Here is a 26,247-nt window from a genome sequence, read left to right as displayed (position 1 = left end):
AGTGCGCTCATTGGGAAAGAAGTATGTCAGGGGACAAACGGGAGCCCCCACGGTGGGCTCAGTGTGGGCCCGGCCCTCAGGGAACTGGCTCTCTTGTTGAGACGATGAGACTTTAAACACAAACAGAGCCAGATGGGTGAGGAAGACACACGATTACTGAGCATCGTGACAGAGGGGAAGGAACATGATGCCAAGTTGGAAGGAGCAGGTTGGAATCCTGCTCTGTTGCTGAAAAGCTGTGTGACCCTGGGAAAAGCTGGTTTCTCTACTGGCTTTAGTGTCCTGGAAAATGAGGGTGTTGATGCCTCTCTTGCAGGGCACATAGATTAGTGACAGCACTTTGTGTCTGGAAGCATCCATCGACAGCATTATGGACACTTACTTTGGGCTGAGCTCTGGGCTTCCCCCTCTAGACCGACCGGCTCGGGGACCTTAAGGAGCTTACAGTCAAGCTCAGTGGATGGAGAACCCAAAGAAGCCCCCCAGCTGCTAGCACGAAGAGCTGCCTTCAAAGGGATTTGAAAAAGGCATTGCTCTGGGGGGCTGACTTGCACGAAGATGCCCCTGTGGGAAGAACTATTAGACAGATGTCCCTGGTGTGGTAGCCACTAGCCATCTGTGCTATTTACATTTAAATAGAACTTAAAATCCAGTGCCTCGGACACATTAGCCACAGCCAAGCGCTTGGTAGCCACGTGTGGCTAGGCCTACCAAACTGGACATTGCAGATCAGATAGACAGAAACTAGATGAGACAGACAGACAGACAGAGAGACAGAGAATAGATAGAAACTGTTTTCAATTCATTGCCCCATTTTGTTTTTTGCTTGGGTTTTTTGGGGGGAGTCGTTTTGTTTTTGATCTACTCTTTTTCTGCCTTCTCTCGTTTCAACTGAGCGGTTTATATGGTTTCATTTTCTCTCCTTTCTTAGCATATTAATTATACTTCTTTTACAATTTTTTAAGTGGTTGCCCTAGTGTTTGCAATATACATTTACAACTAATTCAGCGTTCTCTTTTTTACAGTTTTTAATTCCAGTTAGTTAACATACAGTTACGTTAGTTTCAGGCGTACAACATAGTGATTCTACACTTCCACACATCACCCAGTGCTCATCACAAGTGCCCTCCTTAATCCCCATCACCTATTTCACCCATCCCCCCACCAATCTCCCCTCTGGTAACCATCAGTTTGTTCTCTATAGTGAAGAGTCTGTTTCTTGATCTTTTTTTCCTTTTGTTTCTCTAATTCCACATATGAGCGAAATCATATGGTATTTATCTTTCTCTGACTTATTTTGCTTAGCATTATACTCTCTAGCTCCATCTACGTTGTTGCAAATGGCAAGATCTCATTTTTTTTGATGGCTGAGTCATATTCCATTGTGTATGTGTACCACATCTTCTTCATCCCTTCATCAATCATTGGACACCTGGGCGGCTTCTATATCTTGGCTAATGTAAATAATGCTGCTATAAACACAGGGATGCATGTATCCCTTTGAATTAGTGTTTTGGGATTCTTTGGGACAACTAATCTAACTTTCAAGTAACACTATACCACTTCATGGGTAGTGCAGGTACCTTGTAAGAAAGTATTCCCAGTTCCTCCCTCCTGTCTCATATGACACTGTGGTCATTCGTACCACTTATCCGTAAGATGTAATCATCCAATATGCTGTTGCTCTTATTATTCTGAGAAACCATTATGTTAGATCGATTAAAGATTAAGAAATAATAAGTTATTCAAAATAAGACACTGTATTTTACCTTCATTTATTCCATCTCTAACACTCTTCTCTTTACGTAATTTAACTCTCATATCATTTTCCTTCTCTGAAGAATTTTTAACATTGCATATGAGACAGGTCTACTGGTGACAAATTCCCTCAACTTTTGTTCGTCTGAGAAAGTCTTTATTTCTCGGCCACTTTTGAAGGATAATTTTATTGCATACACAATTCTTGCCTGGTGGGTTTTTTCTTTCAACACTTTTAATATTTCACTCTATTCTCTTCTGCTTGCATGGTTTCTAAAGGGATGTCTGATGTAATTTTTATCCATGCTGTTTTAAAGATAAAGTGGGGTTTGTTTTTCTCTGACTTTTTATAAGATTTTCTCTTTGTCTTTTATTTTCTGCAGTTTGAATATAATTTGGTTAGGTATAGTTTTTTGGTATTTACCTGAATTGGTATTCTCTGAGCTTCCTGGATCTGTTGGCTTGTTGTCTGTAATTAATTTTGGAAAATTCTTAAAACAAAGAACAAGGGCAATGGAAAGTTACAGATATGGTAGATATTAATGCAACTATATCAATAATCACTTGAAATGTGAATGGTCTAAACATACCAATTAAAAACAATCAGAATGGATTTTAAAAAACAAGACCTTATTATATGCTGTGTATAAGTAATCTACTTTATGTAAAGACACAGATTAAAAGTTAAGGGATGGAGAAAGACCTACCACGCTAACATCAATTTTTCAAAAAAGCTGGAGTAACTACATTAATTTCAGACAAAACAGACTTCACAACAAGAAAAATTATCAGGGATAAAGGAAACATCACATAATGTTAAAGTGGTGATTCTCCAAGAAGACATAACAATCTTTAATTGTGTGTGTGCCTAACAACAGAGCATCAATATACATAAAGCAAGAACTGCTAGAACTACAAGGAGAAATAGACAAATCCACAGTAACAGTGGGAGACTTCAACACCCCTCCATCAGTAATGGCCAGATACAGCAGCCAGAAAATCAAGATACAGTTGAATCCAACAGCATCATCAGTCCACTGGATGTGACATTTATAGATAACTTCATCCAGCAACAGCAGAATACATGTTCTTCTCAAGCTGACATGGAATATTCACCGAGACAGAGAACATTCTGGGTCATAAAACACACTTTAATAAATATAAAAGAATGGAATTCACACAAAACATGCTCTCAGACTACAATGGAATTAAATTAGAAATCAATAACAGAAAGATAGTTGAGCAATCTCCAAATATTTGGAGATTAACAAAACACTTCTAAATAACACATGCATCAAAAAGGAAGTCTCAAGAGAAATTTAAAAGTATTTTGAGATAAATGAAAATACAACTTATTGAAGTTTGTGGGATGGAGCAAAGCAGTGCTTAGACTGAAATTTATAGCACTAAATGCATGTATTAGAGAAGAAAGATCTAAAGCGATAATCTAAGCTTCTGAGAAAACTAGAAAAAGAGCAAAAAAAAAAATGTTTTTGAATCTTTGTGTCTTTTCCTAGCTGTTATGATAATCTTGGCAGGATCACCCAGGACAAAGGACTTCACACTTTTCTCTTGAGACTAGAGACTTCTCCAAGTACTTGGTTCTCAGAGGCCTCTCCTTTAGCTTTCTGAAATGTAAAGGGCCTCTGCCAAGGCTGGAGGCAGGGTGGAGGTAGGAGGTGGGGGAACATGACACACCCCTGCCTCCCTTAACTAAAAAGATCCCTGCCCTTATCCCAGATTTATAGGATGTTTATACTCAAAGTGGGATGGGAGTAGGGAGGAGAACAGATACAACCTCCATACACTGACTCAGACACTACTGGATTTCACCCTTTATCCTGCCTTCCAGATCGTGAACCCAATTCCTCCCATTTCAAGTGTATCCACCCTGTAACAAGACTGCCACTGAAAAAAATAGAAATAAATAAAAGACTGCCGCTGCCAGCATGATTTCCACATTACGATTAATGGGAATCACTTACGCAAGTGGCATCTTGCTGAAAGTAACATAATGAATTACATGTTTGCCAGGATCACTTAGTGACAAAGACTGCCAAGCTCGAAAATTATTGAAACGCTCAAAAGAAGCCAAGCTGTTGTGGCACCAGAATGTACTGGTAGGTGTTTATTTTTTAATAACCAACTTCCTTTTTTATAAACTTGTAAAAATGAAGATGATTAAGTTTTTAGTCTTTCAAAGAAAAAACATTTTGCAAAAATATTTTATGTGAAATAATAACACAAACACAAATAAGCAACTGTGTACAAAATAATTTATTACAGTATTATATAGGTTGGCATTATTTTACAGTGAGTTTTTTTTCTCTTAACAATTATGAATCTAAATAGCTTAGGGCAAAGGAAAACCATTTTAATTAGAATGGCTTCTCTAAATAAAATCTCCCTTTTTGAATTCATATTTGCCTTAAAGGGACGTATTAATATTAGACATATTTACACAGTTCTGAAAGAAATATAATGAATGATTCCATTATTGTTTTCTGTACAAGATAAAACGAAAACCTATACTCCCCCCCTAAAATATTGCTCAACAATGCTTTAATAGTTAAACTAAAAATAGTTTAAATTCTCATTTTGCTGATACAAAAACGTATTTAATAGTCAATGCATGGCTATAAGAGTAAGAATGTTTCCTTATAATTTGTATTCTTCCCTATTCTGCTCCCCTGAAGCACTTAGATATAAACTATTTGTTAACACATGAAGCAATTTAATCAAGATAGCATAATTCTTGCCCATGGGTCTTTAAAAGAATGATCTAGGGATATGCAACAAATTCACCAGTGAATTTCCATGATTAGGAGGCAAACCAATCCCCACATTCTGAATCATCTACATAAAACTGGAGTACTCTTATTCAATAGAAAGTATCATTTTCATGGATATTAAGAAGGAAATGGTAAATCATGAAAAAATTAAGGTGGAAAAAGGGCAAACTGAAATAAATTTTAAAATAAACCTCTATGTCTGCCAAAAAAAAGTTTCATCTTAACATACAGTTGACACTTTAAAACTGATGTGCTTTAATTAAAAAGCAAGCAAATAATAATACAACAAACCCGTAACATCAAAACACAGATTCTGAAACCAGGGTTTCAAGAAAATAATACAGTGGGGCTGTATACAACTTAGCTTAATAAGAAATTATATTTATGATACAGAAGTGACAGCATCCATCACAATGCTGATAATCGGAAAATTTAAGAAAACTGTACAAGTATAAACAGGTAATTTTCAACAGATGTTTATGTAAATTGGCAGAGTCAGATAAAGGATAAAGTAAGTTTACCAAATACTCCATTTACAAATTCTATCCCATTATTCCATTTCATACCTATATTAAAATACACCCTGAAAAGGAAACCCTGATCTGAATTCAGCTCTGAGTCTTACAGGAGTCAACTTTCTATGGGATTTCAAATTTCGTTTGCCAAGGCATCACAGTTAGCTGTATGGCTGAGTGCCACACTGTGGCCGTCCATTTCGTTCACACCGGGCAGGAAAGCGGAAGTGAAAGGAAGCAGGTTATGACAGGCCACCCTGTATTCTTCATACTGGGAATTACAGTTCCCAAAGCTGCCATCAAGCAGTGCCTCGGAAACCTTTAATAAAGTCTATCAAAAAAGACGAGAATAAAAATAATTTTTAAGAAAAAAGGTTGGTTACTAATCACTTTAATAATCAAAAGATGCAATGTGTTAATTAAACAAAAGAACACTGGCAAGGCCTCAGTGTAAAATAACTTCTTGCTACTCACAGTAAGTAATCACCTCAAAACAGGAACATTTTATCATTTCTTATTTTTTAAAATTTAAATTCCATTAATTAACATTAGTTTCATAGGTAGAGCTCAGGGATTCATCAGCTGCACACAATCCACCCAGTGCTCATCCTATTATGTGCCCTCCCCAAGGCCCATCACCCAGTAACCCCATCCCCCATCCCCCCACCCACCTCCCCTCCAACTGAGGGTTCTCAGTTTAGAACTGGAACATTTTAGAAATCAATTCTGCAAAGCCTTAAAAAAATGGTAAAATTCTAATACTTGAAAAAGTGACTCTCCAAAACTGATCACTAAAATGAAAATGTCTCTTTAAAAAAAAAAAAAGTCCTTTATTAACCACACTAGTTCCCATTTACTGAGGGCTTACTATGCCTCGCTCCGTGGTGCTTTGCAGATACTGTGTGTCTTACAAATTGAAGGCGTATGGCGACCCTGTGTTGAGCAAGTCTGTTGGCACCATTTTCCCAACAGTATTTGCTCACTTTGTGTCCCTGTGTCATATTTTGAAAATTCTTGCAAATATCTCAAACTTATTCACTATTATTATATTTGTTATGATGATCTGTCATCAGTGATTACAACTCGCTGAAACCTTAGATGATGGTTAGCATTTTTGAGCAATAAACTTTTTTTTAATTAAGGCATATAGATTGTTTTTTCAGACATAACACTATTGCACGCTTAACGGACTACAGTATAGTATAAACATAACTTTTATATGCACTGGGAAACCAAAAACTTCACTGGACTCACTTTGTTGTGCTATTCACTTTATCAGCAGTGGTCTGGAGTTGAACCCACAATATCTCCTAGGTATGCCTGTATTTTCATCCTTATCTTATAAATGAGGAAGAGCAAGCCAAGAAATGGAAATTTGCCTAACGCGTGTGACAAATATTGTAACTGCTAGAGCTGAGATCCAAATCCAGACCTAACTCTGAAGGTCCACTCAAGCATTTTGTTGTAAAGACACATGTTTTGTCAGAGCACTCAGCATCCATAAATTTGTAGAAACCAATCTGAAAAATCTTACCTTTACATTTTTATCTTTTATCGTTTCATCCAATCTAGTGGCAATAGCAATTGCTTTCTCTTGCCTTGACTTGTCCAGAAAATACATCATTTTAGCCCCTGAAATAACAAGACACTACAAAATGAGTGAACTCCTAGATCTTAAAATTATTTGATTGACATCGAACAGTGACTTAAAATAAGGTTCCGAGTGTTTAAGCAGCAGTGGGCTGGAGCTGGCTCCTACCAGGACTTGGGAGCCAGATGCAAAGTTCCCGCCCAACTCCCAATTCAATGACATCCTATTGACAGACTGGGACCACAATGGGAGTGTTTATATTATGGCAAAATGCTGCACATCAGGGTTTCTTCTGTTAAAAAGAGATGGTTGTCAAACGCTTACCAGGAGACCAGATTTAACAACTACCCCTCCCCCTAAAATGCTATAACTCAAAATATAAATATGGGTTACCCTGTAGCATCAATCAATATTTCAGCTAAAATCATTTTTTAAAGATGATATCCTCAAATAAAACAACTAAGGAAAAATTACTGTCACAGAGAATTGTGGCGGAGGGACAAAAGGAAAATGCTTGCATGTTAACAAAAAAAATAAGTAATTTTTAAAGGTTTTTTTTTTTTTATCCCTATTCCTATGTAGTATTTTTCTGCATCCACTAAAATGATCATATGGTGTTTACCCTTTCTCTCTCATTGATGCAATGTTTTGCAAATACTAAAACCCTTGCAACCCAGGAAGAAATCCCACTTCATCATGGTGAACAATTTTTTAATGTATTATTGGATATGGTTTGCTAATATTTTGTTGAGGATTTTTGCATCTATGTTCATCAGGGATATTGGCCTGTAGTTCTCTTTTTGTACTGTCTTTATCTGATTTTGGTATCGGGGTAATGCTGACCTCATAGAATGAATTTGGAAGTTTTTCTTCCTCTTCTATTTTTGGGAATAGTTTGAGAAGAATAGGTATTAACTCCTCTTTAAATGTTTGGTAGAATTCACCTGTGAAGTCTTCCCTTTCACAATGGAGACAACAAGTATTCATTCAAATAACCTCTTTCTCCATGTCTGTATCTCCTATATCTCCTGGTCCGTACTCTATGCTCATTTTTCTATTGGGCTTTTATCAATTTATATTGTTTATTGTTAATTTACAAGAGCTCTACATATATTATTAGCTTTTTATTAATTGCATATCTGTAAATTTTTTTTTCCCATTGGCCTTTTGACTTTTTTTTTTAATTTTTACTTAGTAAGTAATCTCTTCCCCCAACAGGGGGCTCGAGCTCACAACCCTGAGATCAAGAGTCACATGCTCTACTAACTGAGCCAGCCAGGTGCCCCAGCCTTCTGACTTTCTTTACGGTTTTTATTTTTACGTGGCAAAATTACTTATCCTGAGAATTTCACATATTTGGGAAGGCATTTCCCATAATAACAATAAAGAAATGCTTTCCTTCATTATCCTGTATTCTTGAAGAGACATTCTTATCTGCCCTTACTACCAAGAAATCGTAATTTTTCATAGGGTTTTTTTCCACAGACATCAGAATCAAGAAGTTTCCCTGTAGAACAAGAAAACTTAGGTTGAAATATTTAAGTATATGGCTTATTGTAGGAGCATAGTTAATTATATTATATACTTCATTTTGTCCCCAATTCCTTTTCCACAATCTTTTGTCCAGTTTATCATCTTGTCCATCCATGCCATTTTGTCATTTTATGAATTTGTATAAACTGCCTAAAATCCTTCCTGTAACAGGGAGGATATAAATAAATCCTTGAAATACAAAATACATAAAGTAGAAAAAATACAAGAAAAAATAAATTACTCATAACCACAAACCACGAAGGCAACCTCTTAAGCTTCCATATGTATTTCTTTTCAGCCTTTATCCCAAATTTATTTTTTTTTACATAGTTGAGATTATGTTGTATGTTAGTTCTGTGTATGTATTATAAAATTATTTACCCCTGTTATTACAAATTTTCTGAATAAACATCATTTTACAGGACTGCCTGGTTTTCCATTTCATTACAAACCTACTACTATTTCCTCTCTTCTTAGACATACATTAAATTTGTTTCCATTCTATTTCCCACACTCACACACAGCATTTCAGTTAACATCTTTACACTTAAAGCTCTATCTCTGCTTTGGATTAATTCTTCAAAATTATTTACAAAAGTATAACTATAGCCAAAAATCACAGATAATGTGAAGCTCTCTTTTTTTTTGGCTATTTTAAGACTGAGAAAATTGGGACGCCTGGGTGGCTCAGTTGGTTAAGTGGCTGCCTTCAGCTCAGGTCCTGATCCCAGAGTCCTGGGATCGAGTCCCACATCGGGCTCCTTGCTCAGCAGGGAGCCTGCTTCTCCCTCTGCCTATAGCTCCCCCTGCTTGTACTCTCTCGCTCACTCTCTCTCGCCTATGCTCTCTCTAGCAAATAAAGAAATAAAATCTAAAAAAAAAAAAAAAAAAAGACTGAGAAAATTAAATAGGAATAAAAATAGCTACAACAAAATCCAGCTATATTTTTACATAATAAAAGCATTAATGTACACATAGATTAAAGAAAAAATGAGCAGTTAAAAAATCTTTTTTAAGATTTATTGCATTTAGGGCGCCTGGGTGGCTCAGTTGGTTGAGCAACTGCCTTCGGCTCAGGTCATGATCCTGGAGTCCCTGGATTGAGTCCCGCATCGGGCTCCCTGCTTGGCGGGGAGTCTGCTTCGTCCTCTGACCCTCCCCCCTCTCATGTGCTCTCTCTCTCTCAAATAAATAAATAAAATCTTTAAAAAAAAAAAAAGATTTATTTTATTTACTTGAGAGAGAGAGAGAACGCGTGCGCACATGTATGAGGGGATGGGGGAGAGAATTTCAAGGAGATTCCCCTCAGTGCAGAGCCTGCACCGGACTCAATCCAGGACCCAGAGATCATAACCTGAGCCGAAACCAACAGGAGTCAGACACTCAACCAACTGAGCCCCTCAGGCACCCTGATGTGGAACTCTTACTAAGAATGACAGACTGCTTTCCTAAATGGCTGGGCCAGTTTACACTTTCAGCAGCAAAAAACAAGAGTGCTTATTCACCATGTCTTCACCATACTTTCATCTCCTTTTCCCAAACAAAAAAAACCTTTCTTAATCTGAAAGATCAAAAATGGTATTGTGCTCATTTCTTTTTCTATGATAATTTGTAAGGCTGAACATCTTTCCAAACTTTTATTTTCATCACATTCTAACCTCTTCCATAAATGTTTTAACCCTGGGAGTCAGACGCTGACCTGAAAGCAGATGCTGAAGAGAGGTAGCGTTGTGTTTGAGAAAATCTTCATTAAAACTTTCCAAATCCTTGTTGACAAATATTTTCTGCATTTCTTGAGATAGAACTTTGCTCACAATGTCTGGAAGGTTACTATGATTAGACACTATAAAAACAAAACATTTGAAATTAAAAATTTTTTTAATCTGTCCTTTGAAACAAAATCAACTGAAATACATTTAGATTTATTATTAAGCTTGATATATTTTACATAGTAAAAATATTGCTCCTTTCGAATATAAATACATTCCAGCTTAAAAATGCACTAATTTCTAACATATCTTTGCTAGCATGTTTAATTTATAGATGTACTATAAATAGATTTTTTTTTTTTGACAGAGAAAGATAGTGAGAGCAGGAACACAAGCAGGGGGAGTGGGTGAGGGAGAAGCAGGCTCCCCGCCGAGCAGGGAGCCCAATGTGAGACTCGATCCCAGGACCCTGGGACCAGGACCCGAGCAGAAGGCAGACGCCCAACAACTGAGCCACCCAGGCGCCCGATGCACTATAAATATTATCCTTTTTCTGCCAATCTCTTTAATGTCCAGCTTAATGGAAGACTGCTGAACTGTCATATTTGCTTTTACATTAATATTACCTTTTTTATACTTACCAGATTTCGAAAATTTAATTAAACATTCATGTAACCATGGGTGATTACTGTTGATAGCAAAAGCTCGTTTGACAGACTGCAGCATTAACAGAAACTTCCCTATTTCAGAAAAAAATATAAAGGTTAACAGCATCAATATTTATGTATGTTATTTTAGTCACTTTATTTTAGCCTCACTTAAATTCCAGTAACAAAATGTTACCTTTCCTGTAACATTCATAAGCAAAATTCAAAGCTGACTTTGTTATCAAAGACAACTTTTATTTTCTAAAGGAAAGCTTGAAATCATGTAGAATTGAATGCTTCAGGTAAACAATTTGTATGACTGTTCGAACTATTCTCAGAATGGATTTAATCATAATATTCTAACTGATCGCCCTGTAAAGTTTTGAGTAGCAAAGGAAAAAGGGATTGGGAGCCTTTGTGGAAGGCTGAAATGGAACTCTAACAAATGAAAAGAAAACCAATCTAACTGATAAAGATTACACTGAATCTGGTCACCAATATAATAAGGATTAACAACTGAATTCAAACAATTACCTTTTCTAAAATATATTTCAAATGCTAATAGATGAGTGTCAATGTTATCAGCAACAAGGTTCTTAAGAGGTATAAGGAACTTGATAGCTTCTTCTAATGGATTTTCAATCTATTTTGAAACAGAAAGGAAAATTATTACATTTAAAAACAGCTACACAAGTTAAATTTCCCCCCAAATCTCATATTAACACATATCTAAAGTAATTTACAGTTCTCTTTATATGACCAAATAAGAAAACATTTTAAAACTATCATCTGTAAACAAATTCAAAATAGTCAATAATTTCAAAATGGAAATAGCTCTATTGTTTTTATGATCATAAAATTAATATAATCTCATAAAACTCCAAAAAGTCCAAGAAATTATTCCATAGACTAAGGAGATGGGACACCAAATACTGAGAGCCCTTATTCTTGAAACATTTAAAGTAAGGAGGCAAATACAATTGCATCAGGTAACTGGAAAAAATGACCAATTTAAAATCCTTATACTAGGGGCACCTGGGTGGCTCAGTCGCTAAGCGTCTGCCTTCAGCTCAGGTCATGATCTCAGGGTCCTGGGATCAAGTCCCGCATCGGGCTCCCTGCTCAGCGGGCAGCCTGCTTCTCCCTCTCCCCCTCCCCCTGCTTGTGTTCCCTCTCTTGCTGTGTCTCTCTCTGTCAAATAAATAAATAAAATCTTAAAAAAAAATAAAAAATAAAATCCTTATACTAGATTCCACAGTAAATAAACCTGAAAGTTAAATATTTCCCTAAATCTGATCCCTAAATAACTATGGACACTTTGAGAAAATCCCAGAGATGAAGTGCTTTCTCTTTGTAGCTAAAACCTATCAAGATCTATGTTTCCAGATGTAATAGATAATTGTCTGGCTGCTGTAACAAATTACCAAAACTTGAGTGTCAATAAAAAGCAACACAGAGTTATTATCTTGGGAGTTCTGTAGGTCTAAAGTCCAACATGGGTCTGGCGGGGCTTAAAAATCAAGGCGCCAGCAGGACCACGTCCCCTCAGGAGGCTCTAAGGAAGAGTGTGTTTCAGTGCCCTTTTCAGCTTCTCAAGGCTGCCCACAATCTCCGTTTGTGGCTCCCTCATTCCCTCTTCAGAACCACTTTAACAGAGGGCTGAGTCCTCCTCATGCCACTCCAACCCCCTCTCTTGTCTCCCTCTACTTTGAAGACCCACTGTGATTATACTGGGTTCACCCACATAATCCAGGCGAACTTCCTTATTTTAATAAAGGCCATCTGCCACATTAATTCCCCTTTGCCATGTAATGTAACACATTCTCAAATTTCAGGATTTGGAATGAGGCCAGATTTAAAGGGCCACTATGCTGCCCACCACAACTACAATTCTATGTATAATTTGCATTAACCAAAATTTACATATTATTTCTCAAAAACAATTAACTACTATCATAATGACCTTGAAATATTACAAAATGGCCTCCAATCTCTAGATTTAATTAAAACACGTTCATGACCAGAACAGAACCAAATAACATATATCCTACAAATAAAGACAGCAAATTCATCTCACCCTTTCTAATTTTTCAGGTATAAGTTCTTCTTTGAGACCACTGGCTTCTTCTTCTTCTTCATCTCTTTTTTTCTTTTGATTTTTTTGTTGGCGTTCCCTTTCTGCATGCTTTCTCTCTTCTTCCAGTTTAGCCTTTTTCTGAGCTCTTCTTTGCTTACTGAGCATTTTCTTCAACTCTTTGGCTGACAGATTTTCTATAAATATCCAAATGAATACAAATTCTAAATCAAGGTTTCCATCTTCCTCACATTCTTCTGCAATACACAGTACTGTATTAAAGCAATACAGCTTAAAGAGGGGAAAGGGGGAAGGGGCAAGGATACAAAGGTTTGTTTGCTTTTTTTTTTAAAGATTTTATTTATTTGACAGAGAGAGACACAGCGAGAGAGAGACAGAGAGAGAACACAAGCAGGGGGAGCCCGATGCGGGGCTCGATCCCAGGACCCTGGGACCATGACCTGAGCTGAAGGCAGACGCTTAACAACCGAGCCACCCGGGCGCCCCAGAAAGAGAGGTTTGTAGAACATGTAGTCCCACTGCCTAGCACATACCCTGGCACACAGAAGGCAACCAGCGGACACTGCATCAACTAAAATTAATTCTAAAAAATAATAAAAATTAATAATAAAATAAAATCAATCAATTTTGGCCCAGTTCCACCTCCTACACAACATGACTTGGGGCAAATCACTTCATCTTGCTGGGTCTCAAGTCCCAGTCTGCATGCAGTGGGGTGATGACACCAACAATCCTCTTGGAATATATCAAGGGTAAGTGAGACAATGCATTTACACATACTTGGGATCTGTTCAGAAATTTGCCTCCATGCTACTCTCTCTCAAATATTTATAGATACTAACATTTTAGTGAATAAAAATCTGTACATATGTTCTCAATGGCATTATTTTTTTCAATCAACTAGGCACTAGAAGTTGTAAATATGTATTCTTCCCAAAGGGGCTCAACTATTTTAAAAAAACAAAGAAAGAAAGAAAAAGAACCCAGACATTTCTATTTTTCCCTAATTGGCTTTACTGAAGATAAAAATAAAAATGATTGCGGGGAGCCTGGCTGGCTCAGTCGGTGGAATGTGGGACTCTTGATCTCGGGGTTGTGAGTCTGAGCCCCATGCTGGGTGTAGAGATTACTTAAAAAAAAAAAATCTTTAAGTAAATAAGATTGCAAGTCATCCATTAGGGCTATTTAGAAGTGTCAGCTACAGAACACAATCCGGCTGACTTTTTCTAAGCATCCCCCTCCCCCGCCCGTTTTTTTTTTTTTTTTAGCATACAAGCTACCTGATGTTTTGACAATATGCTTTTCTATATGTTGTTTATGCTAATGACATTCTGAAATGTAGTGTTTTTTTCAATCCTTTTAAAGTAAGTTCCTTTTTCAGTTACCTGAATTTATTTCTTGTTGTTTGCTCTCATTGGTTAAGGGGTTATCATACAATTTCAAGTATATTTCAATCGCTGATCTAGCAGCCTTGAAATAGAAGGCATGTCTTCTGAGTATATCTTCTAATCTCAAAAGGTCAACATAGGCACGAAGGGTCATCTTTCTCATGCAGTATGTATGGAAGTCAAATTGATCATCGGTTATCTCAAAAAAATGCTTTAAAAAAAAAAACCATAAAATTATCCCTTACATATATGTCAATAATGTCTATTTCTAAAAAGAAAATCATAAAAGCCCCTAATACAATGTAAACAGTCACAATTTCACTTAGTTGCCCTCTCGAAGTGGGCAGTCCTTAACACTACAAAAGACATCAAACTGTTCTTTGTATTCAATGTAAGCTTCTGTTACAACAATCCTCAGCCATTTCCTATAAATCATGTTTTGTGATGATACTCAATTTCTGTGTAGTAAGTTAGATGATCAGATTTTTTTAAACTCTGTAATCAGTACATATTCATTTTTCGCTCTAATGAAATATTTCTCCTCAGTATTCCCCAAAAATCAGCATGGCAGGGTTAAACAGAGCTCTGAATGAAGGTCAAATACATATAGGTTCACAGTAAGTGTTCACAAATCAGACTGTTCTACTCAACTGTAAGTTCTCTGAGGGTAAGCCCTGTCATCTCTATCCCTACTGCCTGGCATAGGGCCTAACATTCAGTAAGCACAATTTTTGCCAACTCAAGAGAGAAGCTACTTATCAGGCATGTGTAACCTCTTAATTTCCTACAGCCTCAAATATTTAATCTAAGTGAGGAGAAAGAAATCTATATGGCCAATTTCATAAAGTTGTTAAGAAATCAAATAAGAAGATATTTTAAATTTCACGACACAGAGCATTATGATTTTTTCTCATTCAATAAACTCCCATTAATCTACCAACGTTCCATTTTAGCAATGGTTCTTAATCTGTAGTCTATGTATAAACAAGCATAATACATTTTCCTAAGGACAGAGTTCAAGGCTTTCATTCAATTCTCAAAGGGTCGATAGCCCCAGAAGTTAAAGAACTAATTCCTTACATGGCAAGAAGACAATTAACATCCCTACTTCAAAACAATGTATACTTTTATTTTCTTTCCTATATGCATCTCTACCTCCATCTTCTTACTTTTCCTCTATTTTAGCTTCTCCAAAAATACACAGAAAAATGAATGATTCGATACACAAGACCAGATTAAGCTCTTCTCCTACTTCATCTGTCCTCTGTCCTGGGGGCCAAAGTAACTCACTGTGCGGAAGACACATTAGTAATTGTCCACATCATTTCATAATTTTAGTTGTGTTGGTAATTAGAAATACTCTATACACAGAATTACATTAAGTACCTGAGACTTTAAGGGAAAAATTCTAAGATAAAAAGAATAAGAATACACAGTGTGGAGCAGGGGGGGAAAATGAACCTTTAACATTAGCTGAGAACTTTAAGAATCATGCTTTAATAGGTTATCTTTTAAAACTGCATTCCTCTCATCAATAAGAAATCAACTCATAAGAATTAACATGAACCTTTTTTTAATCAAAGGATTACGTATTTCATAGAGCTGTTCGTGGTTAACGTAAATCAAGTTATGTCTAGCACCATAAGATCTTAAAATTCAATACAACTGAGGAAAAACGGCAATGCCAAAAATCAAGGAATACATAATGCGATGACAACATCTAAGAGATTACAGGACTTTTTTAAAATTGAGAAACATTTATGTGTAAAAAGGCAGACACAAGTTTCAAGAGATACTCTAGCAGCTTTAGCAGATACAGATGCTAAGTCCAGTCTTAGAGGGAGCCGGAGGGAACCACAAACATTTAAGCCGCCTCTTTATCAGCAACAGCCCACAGGCTGCCTCTCTCCAGTTAGTCTTCCATACATAGGGTAACCAACTTATCCCAGTTTGTCTGCGGCTTTCCCGGTTTTCCAGGGAAAGCCCTGTGTCTTAAGAACGTGCTCTGCCCCAGGCAAACCTGGATGTTGGTCACTCTATAGTAAGCTAACAGTGGTGGACAGGATACGGCTGAAGTACATTAGAAAAAGGAGGATACTAACAAAATAATTTTGCTTTGGGAAGAAATGCTATATTGCAGAATCCTACTTAGAAACAACTAAATAATCTTAGCTTGATTTTCTTTTTTAAAAACTTTTTATTTTGGAATAATTATAGATTCAGGGAAAGTTACAAAGGTAGCATAGAGATACCCTGTATACTCTTCTCTCAGTTTCCCCGTAAAAGTTATTATATAACAACAGTTTGAGAACAAAACCAAAAAACTGACATTGGTACAATGTGGGTATATAGTTCTAGGTGATTTTATCACATATGTAGATTCATGTAACTACCACCACAATCAAGACACAGAACTATTCCATCACCACAAAATCTCCCTTACACAACCTTGGGGTGATTTTTTTTTAAGTCTCCAGATTTATAAAACATAAAAACAAACAGGTGAAGTTAGTTTCTCCATACTTTAGCCAAACAGTAACACAATATGGTCACCTATCAGCTTTCTGCAGAAACTAGGTACCCAAATTTTAACATATAGCTCAGGCTTTTAACTCAATTTTCCCCTCAACATAAACTACTAGTTCTTTGGGGGTGGGGGAGGGGAGGGCAATGCCAGCAGGAATTGCTTAACTTGTCAAAATTAGGCTTGAATCAAAGTAAGACAAGTCAGTGGAGAATTAAGAAATGCTAGTCACAGTTTAAAAGTGTGGACTCCTTTAAGAATTCCCTATTAGTCCCTCTCTTCTCACCCAGAATCTCCCACTCCATTACTTCTCAGAGTTGCTGGAGGAGACCAACAAGAGCTCTTACACAGAAAGGCAACAAAAACCTCTGACTCAAAAATAATAACCAGACCAACTAGGGTAGTACGCAACTCCATGCCCTTTATAGAAAATCTGTCATTATAAAGCACATGTCAATTGGATCAAGATTAAGATGCACTAGAAGATCACATTATGAACTGCCTATGGTTCTGATCTATCAGAAATCCTAGATCTTATCATAAAGTTTTAGAAATATATATTGCTGCTCTGTTTCAGATATAAACCAGCACACTAAAATGATAAGAAACTAATCACCTGGAAAAAAAGGAAAAGAAAGAAATTCTTAAAAGATAAAATAGTTTAAAATTATTCTGAACACAAGTTTATATCCAATATTCTGAAGATGGTTGTTTTGTTTTTAATAAAACTCAAGTTCTAAACAGACTGGGCTGGACTTCATAACCTTTACATATAATCCTACAATCCTCTGAGGGGGGGGGCAAGATGAAAGCAGAACAAGGACTACACTGGACCATTCCAGAATTCTAACATTCTAAATCCAATTACTAAAAGCTCACAGCAATATGTGTCATAGCTGAAACCGCCCTTGGAGAATTCTTGAATGGATTTTTGAAGGCAGAAGAAAGGCCTAGCCCTTATTTGAACTTCTATCTGTATTCATTGAAGGTGAAGGTAAATTGCAAAGTTTTATTTCTGAAAGGTGCTCATTTCTTTACTAAAATACTTAAAATCCAGGCACAAAAACAACTCATGCACAATATTTATCATAAAAAATCTGTGAATTCTGTAATTACTCTCAAATCCTTACAAATTACATTAAGAATTCTTTTCGATGTTAATTTTATTAGAAATGAATTTTAGCATTAATCAGCCAATAAATATTTAATCACCCTATTTGTACTAAGCATTCACATTTCTACATAAAACCACTAGTAGAGTTAAGCCTTACTTTTACTATGAATTACTCACTATAAAAGACTAGCTTACAAGTGGCATAAGAATAGGCTCCCTTTTTTTTTTAAGATTTTATTTACTTATTTGACAGAGAGAGACAGCAAGAGAGGGAACACAAGCAGGAGGAGTGGGAGAGGGAGAAGCAGGCTTCTCACCAAGCAGGGAGCCCAGAGCAGGGAGCCCGGAGCAGGGAGCCCAAACAAGGCTCCATCACAGGACCCTGGGATCACGACCTGAGCCGAGAGCAGACGCTTAACGAACTGAGCCACCCAGGTACCCCAGCTCCTTTTATTTTTTTTTTTTAATCTGTGTCTAGTTCTTTCTCTCCTCAAGCACTAACAAATCTGAAATAAAAACAGTAAAGTTTCTAGCAATAATTATGTAACATGAACAGAAGGTGACAATTTCTGCCGTATTTTAATCTCCGATAGTCATGATTTTCTTTTTTTCTTCAAAAATGCTTTCTACCAGTCAAATCATATTTCTTGAACTAGACATAGTTGATCTGACATTACAGAATTTTATTTCATGTTACTCAGCCAACATCACTATAAATTTAAGGGAGAGTATAATCTAAATGAAACGTAGTAATGGAACAGCTATTCATCATATTCTAACAATCCTCAGTAAATATTACAAAGGAATATGTAGTCATTAATGTTAGGAGGAGTGGGGCTGAAGCTGGAGATATAATGATCCTAAGGATGTGCAAATTTCACTTTCACAGAAAATGCGATAAATTTCTAGCTATGGTCATAATGGAATTACTGATCCATAAGTATCTTCTTCATTCAGGAAATAATCTATTGTTCACCGAGAATGTCCTGGTTCATACGAATGTTATCTTTCCTCAATAACAAGAAGAATGTGTTTGAAGTGCTAGTCATCTAGGAGTGCTGAAACAAGCTCGTGATGTAGGGTTTTATCACAGAAATAAGAGCCGGATTTAAACGAGAAGGCTTGGATATTGCCTCAATATTTCACGTATCATCTGAGGGCTTTCTATCTTTCAAGGAGAAGATGAGGATTTTCCCCAGAGATAGAGCCATCAGACCCAGGCTTAAAAAGAAAACAAAGAAACCCCCAAACAAACAAACAGACTAGGTTATTTCTGAAAGGGCTCAGGCAGAATCCTCGTTCCAGTTCCCAGCAAAAGCCACCCCCTAAGACTGAGCCTTTCTCCTGGGTCACGTCAGAAGTTTCACACGGGAAAAAGGCCAAAGTGACTGCCGAGTGCAGACATCAGGCTCACCTGACTGCGTCAGCATGGGAGCAGTGGTGCCGACTGAGCCCCCAACTGAGGGCTGCTGAGGACTGCCTCAGGCGCGCTTTTGTGGCTCTTTTCCTCCTGTTGTCCATTTGGAAGGAGAGTGCTTCAGAGATGACAAAGAACAGGAAAACAAAATTCACACAAAGGAAAAGAAAAGTCCCCTCAACTAAGGCACATCACACATAATCCTAACAGCAAGTAATACAATAAGCCTGCAAAGCAGCCACAGACTGCTGTTCGAAGAGAACAAATATCCTGGGAAGACAAACTGGAGAGAGGCTGACTACAGAGCAGATCCTGACGTAAAGGGGAAAGAGGTGGCCATCAGCTTGTGTGTCCTGCTGGGCTAGTGATGAAATCAAACAATGGCCCGATTATGAAATACAAATTCTGAATATATGTTAATAACAGCAATAATGGCTTGATAAATCAATCTTTTCCTTCTTCCTGCAGACCAAATTATGTAGACATGTCACAATCATAACCATCTGAGGATCAAAAAAGCAGTCATCTGTTTGTTCACAACTTCTGAATGTCTGAAAGGCTAAAGATCCAGATTTTTTTTCACAATGAAGTTTCCAAAGTAGTTAGAACAGGTAGATGATCCCATGTAGAAATCAACCTGCTTTTTTCGTCACCTTACAGGAGAAAAATAAAGTCAAAATTCTACAACTTACCCTTTCTACTTCGTGGCATTTTTTCAAGGCATCCCCGTATCTCCCCAAACGCTGGTAAGCCAAAATGCATTCAGTCTGAAACCACATACACTGCATTTCATTTAGATTTTCCATGGCAGATGTTCCTTCCTGAAAAGGAAGCATTCATAAATATGGGAAGCAAACAATAAACGAGATCCTAAAAACCTCATTTTCTCTTTTACGACTATGGCTACAAGTATTACTATGACGATAAATAGCAATAAACAAATATCTCAGGGTGCTTCCAAAGGCTCCTGCTGATTCGAAATTACATAACGTCTTAATTTACCCAGCTCTGTCAGGGTATTCAACACTCTACCCAGAAAAGACATCAGATGGCTGAAGCTAAGTTTTTGAACACCAAAACTTTTATTTAAACTATTTAAGACAGGGGTGCCTGGTGGCTCAGTTGGTGAAGTGTCTGACTCTTGATCTCAGCTCACGTCTTGATCTCAGGGTTGAGTTCAAGCCCTGTGTTGGGCTCCATGCCGGGCGTGAAGCCTACTTAATGAATGAATGAACCATTATTCTATGAAGCACTGCCTATCTTCTTTTTAAGCAGACGCTGTTTAGCCTTTCCTTGATGGCTCAGGGTCACTATGATGTACACCCATTATTGCTGAATCTGTTAGGAATAGTTCCAAGCCTGCTTTCCAGGGTCCCAGTCTCCTCCCTTCATCCTAGGCTATCGGTTGATACTTTCTTCATGTCCATGTGTCTGCTTCCTGTTCCATGCCAGCTCCTCTCATTTGCAGTGACTGATGAAGCCAAATAAGGGTATTTGTGAAGAATACTTGTTAACTCGGGTTCAATGAGAATTCTGAGCAGAGTGTAAGACCTAAAGTACCTAGTTTCAATGGAGGGCCACTGAAGCTTTGTCATAATTTACAAGAGTTATTTCAAATATATTTTATGTGCCCCACCAGGGAAGATGATAAAGGTACATGTACATAAATAATTTCAGTCTTCAGTTCTTTTTCACACTCATTTTTGGGTGACCAGTTCAATTTTCAGCATTCTCATTAAAAGTATAAAAACTGGTTATCTCTCAGTAAATGGAATTATAGGTGTATGCTATTTCTTCCTTATGGTTGTATATATTTTCCATTTTTTGATAACTACATATTTTTGTAAGAAATCTACATTATTTTTCATTTGAAAATCTTTCCTAACTAGAACTGTCCAGCTTGCATCAGCAACTCTGTACAAAAACTCTAAAAAACCTGTGGAAAATCTGCAAGAAGGAAATGTGCCACTTCACTGACTTATTAGCATCAGATAGAATCACTTATAATCAGACGTGAAGTGACTGTTGAAGATTAGCAGTCTTCCTCCTCTGGCTCAGAAGGCTATCCACCACCATTACGGACACGCCTGGCCAAGGAACGAGACTGGCCCAACAGAAGGAGCTCTCCATCCAGCAGGACAACTTGTCAAGAGTAGATGACCAGACGCAATTCTGACAAGCCAGCTGGACCACAGATTACAGAGACTCCTCTCCTCAAACAGCCAACCCTTCCCCTTCCTCATTCTGTGGTGCCTTTTCAGACACATCCTGGCTGAGTGTGGCTTGGGGTGCACATGTGCATGTTGGTTTTTAAAATCACTGGACTTATTCAACTTAAGTTCTGTAGACTCGTTTTACTTGCACTTTCCTTCTCATCTCCGCTCTGGCCTTCCAGGTGGTTCTCTTCTGCACAAACACTGCTGCTTTTACATCTATTCTTGTACCGTCTTCCCATCTCCAAAACTGTGCTGCAGTGCGAAGGGCATGGAAGCGTGTGAGCCCCAGCACTGTGTACTATGTGACCCCTTCAGAGCCTCGATCACCTTGCTGCAAAATGCCAACACATGGTTCAGTGCTACGTGAACATAAACACTATCATGATTTTCCTCATTTTATTTTTCTTTCTCCTAACCTGATACCCATCATTCTTGCTAATGCTTTTCCCCCACAATACATCTACCATTTTGCATCTGTTGATCCTGCGGCATGTGAATTTCAGAAACATTAGTCAGTGCAGTTTCTGCTCCTATTACAATTCTAAAACATGGGTTTTAGTGTCAGAGACCCCTAAGCTAGAATCCTGGCTCCAAAATGAATGACTAGCTGGCTGATCTCCAGCTGGCACAGTACCTGATCACTCTAAATATTTTCTTAACTATAACATGGGACTAGGGCACCTGGGTGGCTCAGTCGTTAAGTGTCTGCCTTCGGCTCAGGTCATGATCCCAGGGTCCTGGGATTGAGCCCCGCATCGGGCTCCCTGCTCAGCAGGAAGCCTGCTTCTCCCTCTCCCACACCCCCTGCTTGTGTTCCCCCTCTCGTTGTGTCTCTCTCTGTCAAATAAATAACATCTTTAAAAAAAACCACACAAACTGTAACATGGGACTAATGATATCAGAGGACTGGTAGGATTAAGTGAGATTATGGATATAAAGTACTTAGCTCAGTGCTTAGTAACTGTTAAAGCTACTTTCTATTTCCCCTTACAAATGGTGTACAAATTATTTGCATTACTCTAAATATGAGAAAGTAGAATTCAGGCAGGTTCAGAAGAAAAAGCCATTTTTATGATGACAAAGAGACAACAAATGGTCTATAGGTAGTAGCCTTTAATGAAAATTTAAATGAGTGAGATATATATATATACACACACATATATACACATATTACACACACAGATATATACACATACACACACAAATATATCACACATTTAAATTTTCATAAAAGGCTACTACCTATACACCGTTTGTTGTCTCTCTCTAATAAATACACATAACATATATTTCATATATATAACATATATGCATATACGTGAGATATCTGTATATATGACAGATTATTTATCAATACCTACTAACACCAGACTTAAATTTATGCCACTTGGATAGTACAAAATGAGATCTTACTGTTTCCCTGATTACTAATGAAAGCAACTTTTTTGGCCATTCCATTTTCCACTTCTTTTTTTTTTTTTTTTTTTAAAGATTTATTTATTTATTTATTTGAGAGAGAGAGAGCAGGAGAGGGGGGAGGGTTAGAGGGAGAAACAGACTCCCTGCCGAGCAGGGAGCCCGATGCGGGACTCGATCCTGGGACTCCAGGATCATGACCTGAGCCGAAGGCAGTCGCTTAACGAACTGAGCCACCCAGGCGCCCCATTTTCCACTTCTGTGAACCAACTATTCACATGCTTTGCCCATGTTTCTCTTGTCTTTATCTTATTGAGGTTTAGTGTATTTTTGTTTCTATGACATTCTTCTAAGTAGTTAAATTTTCACAATAAAAGCTCAAGCCATTCTGTGACTTCTAAATTACAGGAGGTTTTTATAAACACCCTGACACAACCAGAATCTAGTTAACATTTAAGGAAGGTGGTACACTGGGACTGTATTAGGAATACCTTAGTATCACAGGGCACAGTACCAACTTACTTTCATCTAAAATCACTTACTCACAAACACCAGCACTAAAGCCCTCCACTGTGTATGTAATGTGCACTTGTAGGTAAAAATCATTTACTCCCAAGTATCTTCATTAAAGGTAGGAAATTACACTTGGAAACATGGTTTCCTCATTATGCCTCAAAGTCACATTCAATGTGTATTAAATAATTATTTCAGTGAATTCTTTGTGAAGTCTTTATAAATTCTTATTCCATCATATGGACTGGAAATACCTTCTCCAATTCTATGGCCTACCTTCTTATTTTGCTTATGGTTATTTTTGTTATAGGTGAACTTTAATTTTAATATGGTCAAATATATTAATTTTACTCTTACACTTAAGGTTTTCAGTGCCTTAAGAAATGCTTCCTACCTCAAACTCTAAAGATGAATTACAATACTTTCTTTAATCAAGATGCAACTGATTTATGTGCACTAGAAATATGTCATTTTGTCAATACAAATAACTCATTGTGTCAGCAATGTCTTTCCAGCTCTGATTCTGAAAGCACCTCTGGCTATATACCAAGTTTCCAAATATGCATGAATCTGTTTCTGACCTTACCTGTTCCATTAGTCTACATATATATATATTTTTTTAAAGACTTATTTATTTATTTATTTGACAGAGAGAGAGAGACAGCAAGAGAGGGAACACAAGCAGGGGGAGTGGGAGAGGGAGAAGCAGGCTTCCCGCTGAGCAGGGAGCCCGATGCGGGGCTCGATCCCAAGGCCCCAGGATCATGACCTGAGCCAAAGGCAGATGCTTAACGACTGAGCCACCCAGGTGCCCCTAGTCTACATATATTTTTAACCATAAACTTATTATTTTCATAACAAGATAGAAAGTCCATGTGGTAAAAGATATGTAAGAATGGTGAAGGAGGGAAAGGAAAGGAATAGATGTTTAGCCCAACAATTTTGGAGAATTTAAATTCTAAAATGCCAGAGACTATAGTCCACAAATGTTAGTCCTTTTTTTTTAAAAAAGATTTATTTATTTGAGAGGGAGGGGCAGAGAGAGAGAGAATCTCAAGCAGACTCTGCAGAGAGTGGAGCCTGACGTGGGGCTTGATCTCACGACCCTGAGATCATGACCTGAGCCGAAACCAACAGTTGAACCCTTAGCCGACTGAGCCACCCAGGGTGCCCCCACAGATGTTAGTTCTACATAGAAAGAATTCTATGAGCAGTTCTGCAACAACTGTAAAAGAGAAATTAAAAAGCTGCCACAAGTTACTAATGAGACCAAAAAGTTGTAAACTGAGTATTACACATAAGCACCGAAGTCTGGCGTATTGCTTGTTTGTGTACAAAGGTATTCTGTTCCCAGTACTGTCTTCCAACCATCCGCCACCAGAAGCATACACACACTCAACCACAGGAAGAAACCATACTCAGGACTCGACCCAGACGGGATTCATACAAATAGTAACAAAAATGAATTCTTCTGAATTTTAGTGGCAAAGCTCACAAATCAGCATGGAGCGGAGATTTAACTTTACTAACTCAGAGAAGTGCATGCTCACGAATGGGATCGCCTACCCTTGTGAACTTGGAGCACATTTCCTCCGCTGCTTTTATCATATTTGCTCGGAGCATATACTTTGCACATTTTGAATTGATGAATCTATCAGCTGTGTCCAAAGACTGGGCTTCATCCATCCACTTTGCAGCTTCTTTGAGATTACCTATATGCTTTAAGAAATGAAAGTATTAAAGAAACCACAGTATTTATGACTAAGAGATTATGGGTAAACATGAATAGAAAAAGTTGATAAAGACAAACTAGAAATTTGGTACCATTTCTATCAAATATATCTAGAAATCTTCAGATAAATTACAACTCACATTTACTAAGAGATGTGTCAAGGGATTACCACTGATTAATACACTGATTATACCACTAGGTAATATAAAACTCCCTAGGATTATTAGTGTTAGAAATAGATTATCAGGGTACCCTAGAAGTTATTTTAAATACAGAAAAAACTCCAAGGATTCTTAAAGTGTCAAATTCATCAACTATTGAAAAACACGACTAAGATTTTACCTTGTAAATTTTTGCTTTCATATAGAATAATTCTATTAGAGTTGGAGTACTAGCAATTGCAGCATTAATATAATCCAAAGCCAAAGAATACTGCCCAAGTTTATCAAAGTGCTGTGCCAGGAAATACTGAACCCAGAGCAGTGTTGTCGGGGGTTCCTTCTCCCCATTCTCTGCAATCAAACAAATATAACATTACTATAGAGAAGAAGGCAAAGTAAAGCAAATCACATACTTTCTCCCTCAACGCATGATGAAATTAATAATTATTATAAGAATAAGCAGTAAAAACGCAGAAAAACGATCAATTTCAAAAGAGAAAGGTAGGACTTCATGCCATAAAGTTCAAATAGCAGAGGCCAGGCAGAGAAACAAGATGCTGGTTTCACAGGCTTCTAACCCCTACGTCACTCCGAAGAAACCGTCCTGGGGGAAAGAGGTCAATCGGTCTAACTCTATGAATTCCCTGGCTGAGAATGTAAGGCAGCAGGCCCAGGAAAAGTCAGGGGAAACAGCTGGGTGAAGAGAAGTCCCTAACAACCACTGCGAGACACCCACACAGGCCAGGGCTTTGCATTTCCTAGGTCTCAACGCTACATCAGGGGAAGCCAAAGTTGAAGGGTATGAAGAGACCTTCCTGACAAGATGGAGTGAACCCTACTATGGGATGAAAGCAGTCACCCACAGCCAGCTGAGCTCTATCCTGGTCCCCACTCTGAACCTTGAGCTACAGGAGAGTAGATCAAGAAATACCAAGCTCTCAAAATGGATTTCAGCAGGGAAGACATACAGGTCTGAAATTAGGTAGAAAGAGAAGAAAGAAGAATATACCCACACCACAGGAAAAAAACAGGTTTCCTAGACTAGCTAATCAAATGAAAGAACAATGTAAACACAGAAATTAGCATAAATTAAAACAAATAATAAATAAGGGAAAGAGACAAGCAT

At 37.6% G+C, this 26,247-nt stretch overlaps 1 protein-coding gene across 8 annotated transcripts in view; it reads right to left on the bottom strand.

The window, feature by feature from the left end:
• Positions 1-4,017: 4,017 nt before the first annotated feature.
• The window catches only part of NAA16 (N-alpha-acetyltransferase 16, NatA auxiliary subunit), a 74,472-nt gene continuing 52,242 nt past the window's right edge, over positions 4,018-26,247 (bottom strand). For 6 of the 8 annotated variants that reach the window (XM_064586039.1, XM_045869521.3, XM_064586036.1 and 3 more), the window contains 10 exons: positions 25,303-25,472; positions 24,795-24,947; positions 19,776-19,904; positions 14,026-14,239; positions 12,623-12,816; positions 11,080-11,188; positions 10,540-10,638; positions 9,889-10,032; positions 6,600-6,697; positions 4,018-5,396 (listed from right to left, as the gene is read on the bottom strand). In XM_064586039.1, coding sequence (XP_064442109.1) covers positions 5,199-5,396; positions 6,600-6,697; positions 9,889-10,032; positions 10,540-10,638; positions 11,080-11,188; positions 12,623-12,816; positions 14,026-14,239; positions 19,776-19,904; positions 24,795-24,947; positions 25,303-25,472 — 1,508 coding nt within the window. In that variant the 3' untranslated portion in view covers positions 4,018-5,198. Of the gene's footprint in view, positions 5,397-6,599; positions 6,698-9,888; positions 10,033-10,539; positions 10,639-11,079; positions 11,189-12,622; positions 12,817-14,025; positions 14,240-19,106; positions 19,202-19,775; positions 19,905-24,794; positions 24,948-25,302; positions 25,473-26,247 lie in introns of those variants that run through there. The other 2 variants (XR_010409988.1, XM_064586040.1) reach the window with 2 other exon arrangements.

This window comes from Mirounga angustirostris, unplaced genomic scaffold (assembly GCF_029215605.1).
Source record: "Mirounga angustirostris isolate CCGP_5_RB_7025 unplaced genomic scaffold, mMirAng1.0.hap1 SCAF_3, whole genome shotgun sequence".
NCBI classification, from domain to species: Eukaryota; Metazoa; Chordata; class Mammalia; order Carnivora; family Phocidae; genus Mirounga; species Mirounga angustirostris.
The sequence above is the reverse complement of the archived record's forward strand: the minus strand, read 5'-3'. Positions and strand labels throughout refer to the sequence as shown.